At 35.6% G+C, this 16,730-nt stretch overlaps 2 protein-coding genes across 5 annotated transcripts in view; one reads left to right on the forward strand and one right to left on the reverse strand.

The window, feature by feature from the left end:
• LOC149803420 (cytochrome c oxidase assembly protein ctaG-like) overlaps positions 1 to 2,240 on the forward strand; it is a 113,938-nt gene extending 111,698 nt beyond the window's left edge. For all 3 annotated transcript variants that reach the window (XM_089953125.1, XM_089953126.1, XM_089953127.1), the window contains exon 6: positions 1,647 to 2,240. In XM_089953125.1, the coding sequence (XP_089809251.1) occupies positions 1,647 to 1,796 (150 nt within the window). In that variant the 3' untranslated portion in view covers positions 1,797 to 2,240. The remainder of the gene's footprint in view (positions 1 to 1,646) is intronic.
• A 7,923-nt stretch (positions 2,241 to 10,163) lies between these two features.
• Positions 10,164 to 16,730, reverse strand: part of LOC149803421 (fascin-like) — a 52,224-nt gene continuing 45,657 nt past the window's right edge. Inside the window, exons 3-5 of one of the 2 annotated variants that reach the window (XM_089953123.1) lie at positions 16,582 to 16,722; positions 15,716 to 15,860; positions 10,164 to 14,067 (exon numbers count right to left, since the gene is read on the reverse strand). In XM_089953123.1, coding sequence (XP_089809249.1) covers positions 13,862 to 14,067; positions 15,716 to 15,860; positions 16,582 to 16,722 — 492 coding nt within the window. In that variant the 3' untranslated portion in view covers positions 10,164 to 13,861. Of the gene's footprint in view, positions 14,068 to 15,715; positions 15,861 to 16,581; positions 16,727 to 16,730 lie in introns of both variants that reach the window. The other variant, XM_089953121.1, reaches the window with a different exon arrangement.

The raw sequence follows: 16,730 nt of genomic DNA on the forward strand, positions 1-16,730 counted from the left end.
ATCGTTGTCGTGGTGGCTGGAGCTGCCTGCGTTTTTGACCACTTTGTTGGTGGCCTGTAACGGAAGATTTTCTATGTGTATGTTTTGTTACAGCAGGGAGAAGCTGTCATTCTGCTTCAGTTTACTTAGACTGTCGATTAACTAGTATGGCGATCAGAATTACTCAGACGTGGCTATCGTCTTTTTCTTTTCTTTTCTTTACTTTTCTTTTCTTTTTTCCATAGAGCTCGCTTGAGCAAATCCTGATGTGTCCGAATAATTTTGCAACCATCTGTCAATATACTAAGGTTTGCAGCCTTGATAACCCAGTCATGTTTGATTGAAGCTTATGTAGTGTTTGTTTGTTGGTTATATGTATTTCACTTTTCAGCCGATGGGTGATTATGTTTTATTCTTTTGTTTGATGGAGAGTGGCGGATCTAGGGCTTCAGATCCGTTGATTCTGAGTCAGATCTGTAATCATGTTTATGAATCACGAGTCAGGTTGGTAGTTTATTATAAGGGAGTGATCATTTGTGATATAAGACCACACATATGACTTTTATGATCAGTCGGGGACAAGTAGTTTTTGGAGGTGTGGGCATTGTAATAATATTCAGTGTATGTGCTATCTGTATCAATTTCATAAAATGGACCCTACCTAATTTCTTTGCAGATGGAATTATCTGGATATTGTAGGTACACTTGCTTAGCAATTTGCGATAAAAATAATTCTTTGTAATGGGTGTTGGGTCATATATATATATATATATATATATATATATATATATATATATATATATATATATATATATATATATATATATATATATATATATATATATATATGGAAAATTTGATAGAAAGCATCCTGACGTGAAAAGAGATCATGTCTCTACCAGTGACGCCTATCAACAATCATATTTGACTGACATTAAAAGAAAAAGAAAACCTTCGAAAGACTTCTTTTTGATCATAACTGGTAACACGTACCCTGGTAGGATGATCTGTCAAATTTGTCCAAATGGCGTTGATCAGCCATCAAATATGGCACCATTAACAACTTTGTTTCAAGACGCTGCTCAACGGAATAACTTTGATAATAAACGACCTGGCATAAGTATTTGCCAGATAATAATGTTTTGCCATCAAACTTTAGCTGAAGATACAAAAAAAAATAGAGTAAGTTCAAACAGTTGTTATAACAATTAAAAGCATTCTTCAGAGCATTAATCAATCTAATATATTGGCCAAACTCTCTTGTACGTGGCTATTGGGAAGGTTTCAGGAAATGAGCGATATTGTGCTCACTTGTGTCACATGTTTTTAATTAGAATGTGTTATTTTATTTTTCCTCTTTATTTTTATCCATATGAATTTCATTTGCACATGAAGTCAGTGTGAAACATGAATGAAGCTCTTCATGATAAGACTAAACATAAGCTGGTCAGTACGGTTTATATTGTGCGTAAATACTTCAACCGTCTCCACCAAAGAACTGTCTGTCTTAAACAGTCACGTCTTTCGGCTTCTTTAAACGAAAGTAAGCCGCTGTTTCACCTGGCGCGCGTCGTGGCGTAAGATTTATTGGACTATAGATTTACATCGAATATGCTTTTTTAACAGTTGTTTAAACTGAGACTTGTTTTCATTTTATATTTTAACAGGTTGACATGCCAGTTTTCTTCTACATTGACCCTGACTATGCTGAGGACCCGAGGTTGGAAAACGTGAACACAATTTTCCTGTCTTACACCTTCTTCGAGGCAAAGGAAGGACTGAATCTTCCTCTACCGGGCTACATGCAATCATCGTGATTTATTTCGGAAATTTTAAATCATTAGGACACTGTTTGGTTACGCAATGGATGGGTAGCTCTTTTTATTTTGGATACACTGCACGTAGTTGGAAAAGTTAGTAGGAACCAATTGTATAAATTTACCTCTGTACAATGGCGAATTTAGGAATTATGTTTCGGGCAAGTAACACATACAGAGTACATTTTTAAATTGTTCTTCTGCAATGGACTTGAATAGGAATATTGAACTCTGAGACCCTTCGACGATATTTCTGAACCTTGTTATATGACATTTCTAGAAACAAATTATGCCATTCTTGACATTTTGGGAGACATATTGTGGCATCAGAAGAATTGTTAAATAGGAGTTTGTAAATAATGAATGCTTGAATTTTTAACAAACGTTAGTATTTTACATATGTTGAATTAATGGATATATGTGAGAAAGAAACGTTGCATACTTTTTCTGTTTTACTACGATTTTTCATTTCAAAATACTCGAGAACACTTGCTTGAGTAGCTACACTGGCTGTATTACACCACTTTATACGCGGCCTCTGGGCTCAGATTCACGGAGAGTATTATGTTATGATGTGCGTCAGTTTGTCACAGTAACTCGAGATGTCAACCCGTTTCATTCACTAAACACTGCAGATGTCTTGCATTTGGGATAAAGACGAATCCTATCGATGTTGGGTGTCAAAAGGTCAAAGGTCAAGGACACGCTGAAAGAACAAAAGTGGATTCAGCGCAGTAACCGGAGTTCTTCACAATTTATAGTTATCATATAAAGAAGAACCCTTTTGACTAAGGTATCTCCTACTGAAAGTAAAGACTGGTTTCCGTTAAATAACTAGAGTTCTCGGGTACCTACAGTTGCCAAACGTTAGTTCCGATCTTGAGTTTCGCATTTTTGCACAGGATTGGAGATTTAAAGAAAAGGTATTCACATGACCTTTCCCACTGGTAGTCATTGCCGCAGGGGAAAAAAAAACTAAAACAAATGTGTTTTTTGTAGAAGAGGTTTAATTTTGTTGTTGTTGTTGTTGTTGTGGGGTTTAACGCCATTTTTCAGCACACGATAGGCTAAGTAAGGCGGCCAGTATTAATTACTCACTGTACAATGTCGGCGAAAACCAAACAGACAACCACATCATAACTTCATATTCTAAAGAATGAACAATTGCCTGTAAATCCATACCAACAATACCTAAATCTAGCTCTTGTATCACCACCAAAAAGCGACAGGAACAAATGCTCTAAAATAGACTGGGACTACATTCGTGGGTACTGAACCAGAACTATTAATTGTGATCAGATTCCTAACATTGGTCGATAATATCCCGGCATTTCCATGCACCCTACTAGGGCCTGCATAGAAGACTGGTAAGTAGTGAACGGGAGTAAAATGTGCCTTTCTTGGTACCTCTTGTTAGCTCTGAAAAGACTTGTTACACTGTTATTGTTCATCATAAAAGTCATCACAGAAAGAAAACAAATATAGGGCACTGCGAAGTGATATATTTAAGTTTATTTAATTTTGACAGAGACTACAAAAACATGGGCTTAATTTCCCAGTGGTTATTGCTGTGTCTCTATTTTCATGCTGATCCATTCTTATAGTCTTTTGATTTCAAAATAGAAAACATGATTAATCTGAAATGTCGACATCAAGAAAATTCAAATTATTCTAGTAACTGAAGCAGTGAATGTAAGTGCGATTGTTTCAGTCAATAAAACTAAAACAAATGTGCCAACTCGGATCAGCGATTAACTAACATTCTATCGAAAAAGTAATTTTGTACTCTTCCATCCTCACAGTGCAGTACAGAACTCCCTTTCTGGGCTAATTCAAAACTGCTGTTACGGAGTGGTGTTTATCTAGCAATAGGAGAGACACTTTCTTAATTGCATTATTATTGTTAATCTCTGTTCATTATTTTTATTATAGCCCCACTGATGTGAAGGGATTTCTATCACGCTTATGAATGATACATATTTTAATTTCTTATCCAAACGGCATCAACTGACTTAAACCGAGGTGAACATGTTATTCATCAGGATGATGTGGAATAGCAAAACTGAAGAAAAAACAGAAAAATTCTTGCAAGAAGTATGTTTACTTTTTATCTGCGCTTCTTTATTTTACTTATGCAACAGATGAGCGTTCTATGTGTAGTCAGATCTTTAGTTTAAACTTTATACATAGTGATTCATGTATTAATTGATAAATATGCATAAAAATTCTATGTCTGAAAAGAGACGTCATTAACCATCATGTAACCTGCTGCACAAATGCATATTGTAAGAGTAAATAGGTCAGTGAGTGACTTTTAATTAGTACCTGCATGTGACTGGACATATAATACGGTTTTGTGGCACACTTTAGTGTCAAAAGGTCAAGAATAATATACTTGATGGTTATATGCATATTTATGAACTAATTGGTATGTTGGATTTAAAGAATTGGAACTGCAGGAGCTGATCAAGGTATAGTGTTTATTGTTGTTGTCTTTTGGAGGGTGGGGTGGGGCGAGGAACTAAACAAGTAGACAATAAGTCTTTGGAGTAGAACCCTGTCAGGGGTGAAGTCCTGCATTTTAAGCGTTTGCTGGGCATGCTTTCAACCATTTGACTATAAAGAAAACATACCCTTGGAAACGTTCCGATTGTTTCGTGCTGTTTTCAGAAAAGGTGCGCGCGCCGGCTTGGCTCCCACCCTCTCTTTTGGTTCCGCCACTGGACTGGCTACTAGTTTCAGGCCGATAGCTATTATGATATAAAAAACGAGAGACTGGGAACCGCAGTTTTCTCAGGGTCAAGTAAAATGATGCTCCCATAGAGACTGTACAGATACATAAACAAACGGGTTTTAAACTCAAAGTACAAGGTTCATCAATTTGTTCTCAAAGGTCTTTTTTGAGAATGAATTGTCCAATGCGCAGCGGTGATTTTCGCATATGTTGTAGACAAATGTAGAGTATCTTTATTTTCTTACTTTTCAATAAGCACCATGGAGATACATGTGTGTGTGTGTGTGTACACACACACACACACACACACACACAGGAAATATAGGACTTATGTAAAAACAATTCATGAAGACTACAGGCATCATTACTGTATGCATTCATGACCGCCAAGTATTGAAAGTAGCGCTCATTATTTAAACATTCAAGCTCTCCACCGCGGGTGGCCGAGAAGTTAAAAGTTCTCGCCTTTATTCATCTCTCCTCAGTCCGCCCGGGTTCGAGTCTCAGGGTCGGCTAATATGGATATGTAAGAAAGCTTGTCAGCAACTTCCCGTTTGTCGGTAGTGCTTCCCCGGGTTCTTCCTCCACCAGTTAAACTGACCGCCTTATATGGTTTATCATGTGCTGGAAAAAAAATTGCGTTAAACAACATCAACAACAGTACTCCACCCTCACCGGTTTTTGGACAACCATTCTAAAATTCTGCATGTCTGTGCTAATGCTTTTGCATCGTATTTCACAGCATTTAGTTTCCGTATTAACAGCGTTTAGAATGCATGCAGTGTTACTTCGTTTCATTGTGGGCAAGCATTGACAGACAGACGCCCTTAATCACAATTAATCCCCATATTTCTGAGAAACATTTAGTCGCAATAAGAGGGGATCAAATGTTACTATTCGTTAATTTCCTATATCCTTCCGTCTATTGTTGAGACAAGTGTTTTCCTCTTCTGTTGGTAAAAACTGCTACATTTAAATTATTAGTTCATTTTTACGAATATTACGAGGATCTTTGCATGTATCTCTTCTTTCTCGACTTAGGTAAATATTACGTGTAGCCTTAAACCAAGAATTGCTGTCAAGACCCTGACATGGTGCCCGAAACGTTTGGGAATAATAACAATAATAACACGTCAGATGGCATATGTGGTAACGCGCCTGTCGATTGCTTGGGGAGGCACGGTTTCAAGACCGACATTGACAATGTGACAAAAGAGAAAAATGGATCAATCGATTTACATTTAGACTGGACATGTATGACCGGCTGAATCGTTCAAACTTACGAAGAGATCGTTGGTTGAACATGAGAGATCGTAGGGTATGCTGAGAAATTTTCGGGTGTGGTGGAGAGATCGTAGGATGAGTTGGAGAGATCATAGGGTGAGCTGGATGGACAAGCTAAAGTAATCGATAATTAATTACACGGGGAATCATATGATGGATAAATGTATCAGGAATCTGTAAATTAAGGTCTTTAAGAAAAGTGTTACAAAACAATCAAATAGTCACTGGCTTTAGTATTTCATACACGCGCATTCAAAAATCACACAGGGTGACCCAAACCAGTGGCAAACAGAAAAATTAAAGTATATAATCCCAGGCAACCATACTTATTTCATATAGGTTTTGTCTATGTTATGTTTATTATTCAAAATCGGTACGAAATCTGACGACAGTCAACCGATGCGAACAGATGTAGATAGTGTATGATTAATCTTGATCGCTGAGGTTACTTCCATCCAAATTAAGATAGATATGAACAGACAAGCCATGATATAAACTTTTTTACTGTAGACATCGATCTATATATGTGTGTTGTTGTTAATACAAACACAATATCATTGTTCCTTGCTTTAATTTATTTTGCATTCACTTTTTTCAACATCGCCTTTGCACTGGTATATAATCTGTCTAAATTTGATTATATATAAAAGGATGGCCAGGAGACTGAAAGGTAACTACTTTGTATGGCATGTCTAACCTTTATTAAATGAACTTCGATTTTCTTTGTCTATTCATCTCTACTTTTCCAAACTAAAGAAGCTACTTTGATATATCTTTTCCGCAAATGAACATGCTTTTCAAAATTATTGTCTGCTTCTTTCCCGATGTCTGTTGAAACTCTGAAAGAAAAGTATTAAATAACCATTTTTTTTCTGCATACTTCCGTTTTCCCTCCATAAGTAATATAGGGAAGCACTATGATCTGATGATTGCGCATGTTCAAAAGGTTGGGTTCTTTTTTCTTGGTGACATTATCTGCCGAACGATCTCTGAAGGTCGCATGATTACATTCAGTCCAAAAGATAGAAGTTATAATGTTTGTTTTTTTGGCGGGGGGGGTGGGGGGGAGTTGCATGTGGTTTATGGGAATTTAACAGTATATATGTCGTTATGTGGCTTATGGGAATTGAACGTTATGAATGTCACTATGGGATCTATGTAAATTTAACATTACGTTTACGTCACCACAGACTCGAGTAGTACTTATATGGCGAGTTCTAGGCTACCTCCTTGTATTTTTATTAATTTATTCAAATTTCAGAAGTGGCCTGTTGCAAAGAGTGAATTCAAAACTTTGAAAGGTCTTAGTATCGAGTATTATTTTTTTCTGTATGGACGTATAGCCTTGCATATATTGCGTTTTGAAGCGGAATATCATTTGCGGATGTCTTTCATTAGTTGGTTGCATAGCTTTTTCAAATGATTGTCAAATTTCTCCTCCTTTCTGAACAATGTTTAGAACATAAGACACAAGGTGGTCTAATTGTTGTTTCATATCTTCTGATTTATCCTAGAGTTTATCTCGCTGAATGTCTGCTTCAACGCGTCTTCTAACATTTCCCATCAGTGCTTGTAGGACTCATCGGGATATTTTAGTTCATATTATATACCTCCATTGAATTTTATGAGTTTCACTTCAAACATTTTCTAGATGTTTATCCGCGACATAGGTCTATTGAACGTAGTCATGTTGTTCCATACTTTCCTGAGAACATTTAGGACAGAAATACAAAACGGGATTATCGGGGTGGGGTGGGGGATTTGAAACAAGAATTGATTCTTCACAACATCCTGTTTCAGACTGAATGATATATTTATTATACCACAAGTTCATCAAATAATTGTTTATGCGCTCATTATAGTTCTTTTATAATGAACAATGCCACCATAAACGTATACAGTTGCATGTACTCGCAGTTCGTACAGCCTTGTAAGAGTTTCTATAGATTAGAATGATTTTGTTGTTGTTGTGGGGTTTAACGCCATTTTTCAGCACACGATAGGCTATGCATGGCGGCCAGTATTAATGGTGGAGGAAGAACCCGGGAAAATCCCGGGAAGAACCACCGACCCACGAGAAACTACTGGCAAGCTTTCTCACATACCCACATTGGCCGAATCCTCGACTCGAACCCACGCAGACAGAGGTGAGATGGCAGCGATCCGTAACGGAGAGCGCTTTAGACCACTCGGGGCCCTGAATGATTTTGTAAAAAGATTGGTATAAGAAAGTGGTACATTTATAGGAATTATTCTATACAAATTGCCCCACTGATAGAAATTTTGATATAACATACGGTACTTTTCATCTTACTCAAATGCGAAAACTGTCCAAATTGCCCTAAGACATAACAAATATATGTAATTTAACAATACACGTCAAGAGCAATGCAAAAACCATGTGCATGTGTAACGTCTTGAAATTAAACATGTAGTTAAGGAAATAACAAAAGTGTGAGAGAGAGAGAGAGATTAGGATTTTTAACGTAGCTTTAACAATTTTTCAGTCATATCACTACGATGTTTGCAGTGTGGCAGTTTATAGTGATGTCTAGTACTTGGGCATTACGCCACAGACATGTAGCATATGTCCCACCCAGTCACATTATCCTGACACCAGGCCTTCTGGCGACAGTCACAAAGGCAGAGTAGACGTACTAACTGATGGAAAATAGAAATACAGCATCTACATTAATAGTGATTCAATTATAACAACCATTGATATGATCTGACAGTTCAGCATTAGCCGATGGCTCAGTCTATTGTACTCTCTACAAATCATGTGCAAGAGGGAAGTTACAGATCCCATTCTGCGAACATATGATGTCCCAGCAATCTGGATGAATTAGACTACGATGTTACTCAGACTGATGTCCCAGCAATCTGGATGAATAACTCAGACTCTGATGTCCCAGCAATCTGGATGAATTACTCAGACTACGATGTTACTCAGACTGATGTCCCAGCAATCTGGATGAATTACTCAGACTCTGATGTCCCAGGTGGTATGACTTATATATGTCTTTATATAGGCAATGGAAAATTATTACGGTAGATATTAGTGTTTTGCATGTTTGTATTGATATACTGACATGATGTACAATCGTGTATATATTTGACCAGTGATAATCACAAACATCCCCAGCACACAGGGATTGGGCCATAACAGACAGAAATTCTCTCGTTATAAGCCCAAATCTCTTTGTCCCAGCCTTGGTATTGGGAGAATAATTAAAAAGAAAACAAAAAACAAAACAAGGAAAGGTCAGGTAATTTTATGTATAAAAGAAAATGAGAATTCTTATTACACTAAGCTGACTTGTATATTTTAATTAAATGCCATTCTTTAAAAATTTATATTTGTTTTTATGTTGATACAATAGGCACACATTGCCAGTAATAGCACCATGTTGTTATAGTTTTTGGTCATAATCTGCGCTATGCCTTGTAACATTTCAATAATGAATTAGTTTCGTATATTATCACAGAAGACAGGGACATTTGAATTTCATCAAACTAGAGTTAATGCAAATCGAAGGTTAAATATCCATGCAATCAGATTTCTACATTTTTGTGCTGATCTTATGCACCAACAATGTTCCTTGTTAGTTCTTACATGTTCTGTCATGGTTTTTTTTTCTTCATGTAATTATTTAAGAAAGACACTTGCCCTTTTCTGGATTTGTAAAGCTTCAGTTAACATTAAAGATAATCTCGTCAACACAATGATTGCTTAGAAAAAAGGAATATCCAAAGCATATTTACATTTTAAACTGAAAAACAAAAAGAAAATAATTTTCAACTGAATTCTGCATCTTTGTGCAAAGAATCATCATCATATTCAATACCATTAAAATTAACAAAGGGGTTCCAAATGCTTCTATGGAAAAAAACAGGATACCCCTACATGTTCCTATATGTAAGGTCCAATATCTTAATGGAGTGTATCGGTTTTGAGCCCCAGCCTAATTCTGTCGATGTACGGCACCAATACATTCAGAATTTAATTTTCGCTCCATAATCTCTGAGTGGCATAAAGGTGGGTATACATAATCTCTGAGGGACATAAAGGTGGGTATACATAATCTCTGAGTGGCATAAAGGTGGGTATGTAATGAGAAGGCTTTGGACAGGTCTGATTTATGACAAAATCTGATATTTTGTGTATTTTCAATGAGAAAAAAGAAAGAAAGGAGGAAGAAGAAATAACTTTGAACAAAAATACTGCCATCAGGTCAGTTGTTGATATGCGTGTGAACTGTATTATCCACACAAATGCCCCTCAAAAAGTATGTGTAAAATGCACTATTCATAGAATGACCCCCACAAAAAGGAGAAGACAGCAAGGATTCCATGTTCATATTTATTACAAAAAGTGTTTAGATATTGATTACATTGGTCGGCTGTACAATCTAGCAATGTCCAGGATTTCTTGAATAAAAAAAAACTTTTGATTTTCAATTTCATACAAAATAGTTGGCGTTTATAAGCAGGAAAAATTACAGCGGACTACTTCTGTGCACCTAACTTCAAGCACATTCTCATTGTCTCTATTTCTTTGAAACCTGTCTCTCACATACATAAATTTGTAGTCATAACCTCAGAATACTTACTTAAGTTTTGTCCAATTATACATCCGCAAAATATACATATTGAGTACATCTGAACCATAATATATATGTATATCTACTCTGAAATTGAGAATACTCAAACTTTTTAACTTTTGCCGTGTCCGAGTACCCCTTATTCGTTGAATGTCATAGAAACTTACCCCGTTTTAAATGAAGCATTAATACCAATAGGTTTATTTTAATGACTGTGCCGGTTACAAAGCACAGACAGATTTATGCATTTTGGGGGAAAACACTAACACAACATGGATAAAATCAGTAACATCAGATTGCAGACCCATTTCACCAAATTACGTTGGTAATCAATATTTAAATAAACAGAAATGTCACACAAAATAAAAAACACTCTAAAGTGTTTGAAGACTAGGATTCCTACAGATATTAATACAACTTTACTGGAGCCCAAAAAATGAAACCCTTATAAAATACAGCCTCAGTGGTCCCAATGAACTTTTTAAAAAAAAAAATGCAAAACTGATAAGTGCTTCATCAAGTCTACACATGAAAACTGTGACAAAGTCACACACATTCACATATGCACACGCTCAAAGTAAACTAATGAGTGTACTCACATATTGGGTCCAGCTGCAAACAACACAGACCCTGATCTGCCGCTATACAATGCATTGGTAAATTAGGGTCTACGTTGTTTATTTTATGGATTATGCCAAGCAAATTATTGCACAGATCCAGGTCAGTCGGTGCATTTTTTGACAGATATAGGTCTATACAGTTTGCCTTTGGATCTGATTTAAACGTGGGTATGCACCATTTCCGACAGCAAGTTTTTCTTACAATTTTAGATGGAAAAAATAATGTCCTAGAAGCATTTAAAATGATTAAGTTTTCAGAGGCTTATCCCCCGGACCCCACTGTGTGTTTCATCTCTCCTATTTGTTTATGTCCCTACCCACCCCCAAAAAAGAACTAAAAGATAAGAAACCCAATATTTCTGGATCTGCCACTGTAGGCTGTTAAAACTGGCATGGGACACAAATGGTAATCTCAGTTTCTGCTTCAAGGCATCATTCTTCCACTCCTATGACAATAGTGATTTTGTATCATCAGCCAATTTATCATAGTTAAAGCTTCCCTCATTATATAATAACCTTTATTATAACCGTTTAAAATCTTATTATTTTAAAGCATATCATGATGAAGTAAATTGAAACAATGCAGATTCAAAAAAAGATCTGCATCATACCTGAAGTTCTACTCTGAGCATTGAATTTCTTGCCATCCAACTTGCCAATTTCAGTGGTTGAAAATCTGACAGCTGTAAAATGCAGTGTTTGTCTTTCAAATAGTTAAAACTATATTTATGACACACACAAACTCAAGCCATCAACTGATAAGAGTAATGTGCACAATATTTCAAAATCCTACAGTATAAACACAAGATCAGTTAAAAGTTTCTTTTGAATATGATTTTGATTATGTATATAAAGTAATCCAGACAATGTTTTGTATCTACAAGACGAGAAATACTGGCATCTCCGTGCCCTGTTTCCAAGCAGTTGGAATGTCAGAGATTTAACTGTACTTGTAAATCTGCTACATGTTCTCTTTTGAGTCATGCATGACGCATGACTGTGCTATGTTGAAGGCTATAAAACCATGTGCATGAGATCAGAGTATGAATGTCAACTGACCAGGAGTGATGTAATTGAAATAAGGAACCATCTTTTTTATACTCATTTTTAAGTCAAGTCCAACTGAAAACTGCACAGACAAAGATCTGGCATTGCATATAAGCTGGCACATATGGATCTATGCGTTTTGTTAGGAGTAATCAGTAGAACAAAACAAATATACACTAAACTGCCACTGCATTACATGATGGCAGATCAGGATCTGTTGTTTGCAATTAGACTTGACCTTTACGAGAGAATACATGGTATACTATGACAAGGATAAGACCAGTATATGTACTTCAATTCAAGAAAATGCAACGTGTCACTGACAACAGTTCAGTTAAGACTTTAAGATGATGATTTTGTGGTAAGAAATTGAAATAATAATAAAATTATTTTAGTCAACATGTATGATGAAAACTGTAATTAATAACATACAACAATATTTCCTGTAGGATAATAAAAAGAGAAGAAGAAAAATACAGTAATGGAAAGACATGTATTTCCTTATGTTTGGTCATGTAATGCAAAATTAAGACTACCCTGAACAGATTTTATAAGCTGCATGCACACAGCATGCACATGATAAATGGAATGCAAATTGCAATGAGACACATTATTTGTGGTGAACAAGTCAACTTGGAGATAATAAAGTCATTGTGGGGAGCTCATACAATGAAATCAACAAATACATTCAGAATCATTCAAGTTAATAGCAATCTTCAGAACAGTTAAACTTTACTTTTTTGTAAATCAGAGAATCTACTTTCAATTATTTGACACGTTTTAAAAAACACTTGGTATACCGACTGTATATGTGTTACACTATTCTTTGAACACGTAAATTTCTCCTTTCAGTAACAAAAAACTCGACATAATAAATTCGAAAAACTATATACATGATAACTGTACTGCTTGCACTGCAGTAAAAAGTAAAGTGCTCAAAAATAAAGACTTAATCAACAATAAATTATGCCTGAATAAATTCTAATAGCAACAAAAAGAAAATAACACTAGAAAATAGGCGCATGTGGATCCTCAAAAAGGCTCGATAATAAAAATCTCTAACTTTTACGAATATGTCCCAGATATAGACAACCTACAAGTATATAAAAGGGATCATTCATAATTTTCAAGACAGTTCTCAGAAGAAAAGTCTGTCATTGAAAGAAAACAAGAATTTCTTAATATGAAAATGAAATTATTACAGCCACAGTCACTTTGATGAAAAGCAATTTAATATATCCATCTGTGGATATGCATTCCAATGAAAAATTCAGTGTCTCCAACAGTGTGACCCAATTTTCACATAATCTATGACGCTCTTGCTGTTTGGAGATTAATCTATAAGAAACATTTCTGAAAGTCTGGATTCATTAATGATATGCATAAAGACCAATTAGGATATGCACTTAAATGTTCTTTCTCATACAATTTAGAATTTGTGTAACTTAAACTTCTCTCTTCTTTACACCTATATACATTTATGACTGCATTAATTGTTTACATGGTGAGTTTGAAGTTTTGTGCATATTCAAATATGTTTTTTCAATAACATGAATATTTCATTGGTCCCATAATAACCTTGGTGAATCTAGCTGAAATAAACGTGCTTGTTTCCAGCGATATCAGAGATTTCTGTCTTTGTCAGGAATCGGAATTTTATGGGAATAAATACAATATTGCATTTATATAAAAAAAATAGCAAGCAAAAATTGTGCACATGATGTGTTAGATTCGAGAAAAAAGAACATATTTTATATATTTGAATGACAACATTGTTTAATACTCCCACAAAGATTTGCAATCTACAGTGTCTGCAACGGCCTTGAAATCTCCATTCTGGTATCCCATTAGATAAGCACCGTGTGGGGCCTTGATGGCGAGTTTAGATTGTCCATGGAATTCGAATATGAAATCAGATGCGGAATTGCCTTCTGCTGATATGGTGGAATCGGCATTGATCTCCCAGTATTTACCATTTTGACCTAAAGATAAAAGTACAGGTGCCCATATTAAACAAAATGAATGCTAATTTATGCAAATGATTAGAGTTAATTAGGTATAACTATTACTGTCAATGACTTCACGTAAAGCTCTTGGATAATACACACACAAATTTTTGTTTGTTTTACAAACAAGTACAATATCTATCCAAATGAAGTTAACTGCAAAGTCTGAACTGGGAAAATGTTTGAAAGTTTTTAAGATTAAATTCCTTGATTTTTCTTTCTGAAAAAAAATGCAATAATTTTAAGATACATGTACTGGAATTCATTCCCTCGTGAAATAATGTCACTCACTGTTTTGGAGTTGATTAAAAAAATTGAAATGGACCAAACCTCGAAAAAGCACCCCATTACTTTCCTGTAGGCAAAAGAAACTGCCACATCATATTAGCCAGAATGTGATATAATTATAGCAATTTGAGAACTGACCTATATCGACTAAGTTGTTCATTCATGTGGGGTGGGTTTCAATATAAAAATTTGACTCATGATTTGTTAATGTGTCCTAACTACCAACAAATGATAATATAATCATTTTGATCTGTCAGATCATTTCTTTCTGTCATTACCCTCAAACTTTTAAACAGAAGCACTAATTCTCATACAGATAATGACTTGATTCTTAATAGAAAAAAAAACAACAGACTAGCATTCAAGAAAATTTGCAGATTTCATTGATCTTGTTTTGTTGCTGGTTTTTTTTTCTTCTGTGTATCTCATTCACCTTCTTTCTTTGTTTCTTTCTAAAATGTCATTTCAGTATGTTTTGAAAGTTGAATTATTTTTCCATACAGTTTGTATACATGTTTGATAGACTATGTCTAATGCTGCCTCTTGTGCCATGTAGGAACAAGTTTTGTAAGCAAGAGGACCCTTGACAAGCTGTGAAAACATTTGGTTCAATCCAAATGAGAACCACATCTGCTCGCTTACAATTCTGATCTAACTGCAAACAGATTTTGATCTGCTGTCGCATAATGTGCCACAAAATCAGGACGTGCATTGCTTGTTCTACTAATCTGTCATAACAAACTGCACAGACCCAGATCTTGCATTTTATATGATGGCAGATTTGGATTTGTGCAGTTTGCAGTTTGACCCTCTTAATAGGCTAGTATGGACAGTACATTGTAAACAAAAGCAAACAAATGTGTGGTTTCATTGCAGGTTTTATCACAAGGAAAGGTTTTACAGAACTATTTTGTAGCAAGTGGTATGAACCATGTGCGGCCTAGATGGTATGGAACCATTATGCCAGACAAGGTGCCGATTCAATCTGAATCTTTGGGATCAACTCTAACAGCAATTATTTTAGAAAGGGTGCTAAAGCCAAATAGGTGCATTTTTAATCAACACACTCAGTGTGATAAAGTATGAACAACATAAAAAAGGTATTGCACATACCCTCCACGCCCAACCTAACCCCCATATCAAAATAAAACTGTACATGTGTACCGCCATTTATTTGCATACTTTCTTCATGCCCTGGGAGAGAAAATACGAAAACCTGCTAGGAATCTAATGCTTTCATAACTTTTGGCAACAAATGAGTGTTTGAACATATTTTAAAAAGTGTTGATTTTGTTATAGACTTTATTCCCAAATTCCTGAGAAAAATCCTACAAACCTTTGAGCCTGTAGCCTCCTTTTCCATTAGACTCCACTTTAATGATGTCATAACTTGTCTTGTTGCAGATGTACTGGTTTCCCTTGACGCCAACAAAACCATGTTCCCCTTTCAAAACCACCAGTGGTCGGTTGAGCAATACTATCTGTGAAAGGGTTGATTCACTGATTATTGATACATTCGTTTTTAACACCATAGTAATACATGCAGGACTAATGACTACCAAATCAATACAAGTTAAACTTAAGGACTTTGCTGAAAGATTCACATCAGTAGCCGACCCAGTCTGGTCCAGACAGGATTCGAACCCACAACCCTCCTGATTGCTAGTCCAACACAATATCCACAGCAGTATAGACATTTCAGAATACTTATCACCAAACGATCACGAATCCTTCCACTTGTAAAAATAGCTGACACTTATAACATCGTTAAAACACAAATCTTTGATAACTGGTATGAACAGATAAAACTATATAGCAGCCCGACGTTTTTTGTTACCCGTGAAAGGCAAAATAGGTATACCTCCATTCAACATTATTTTTGTTAGGTAGTCTTTAGAGATCCATTTAATTTTTCCCGATTATTATCCATATATGAATGACATGATATTGAGTCAAAAAAAAATTGTAAGTGATGTAGCGTTTACATCAAGTACTCCTTTAAGGAATGATATGTATTTCTGTAGAAACCTTTTCCATAAGAATGTTTTTTTTTTAAAATTAAGTGTCGACACTTTAATATGAATTTTTAATGTTCTGATTCACATCTTATGTCTTGCGTGTGCAAGGTGAAGATATAAAACGTGAATCAGAAAATTAAAACTCAGTTTGTACAGTAACTCTTCACAATAGAAAAATACTGACCTGGAATTTTTCCTTGTCTGTGACGGCTTCGCTTCCGCCCATCAATGTCCCAGACGGCTTGTTGTAGATATACATTCCATTGGAGGCTTTAATGGCTGCTAGGCCGTTGTCCTGCCACACTAGTTCGAAAAAACATTCATCCTTCCTGA

The sequence above is a fragment of the Sinohyriopsis cumingii genome, chromosome 3, assembly GCF_028554795.1.
Source record: "Sinohyriopsis cumingii isolate HCF-2022 chromosome 3, ASM2855479v2, whole genome shotgun sequence".
Lineage (NCBI taxonomy): Eukaryota > Metazoa > Mollusca > Bivalvia > Unionida > Unionidae > Sinohyriopsis > Sinohyriopsis cumingii.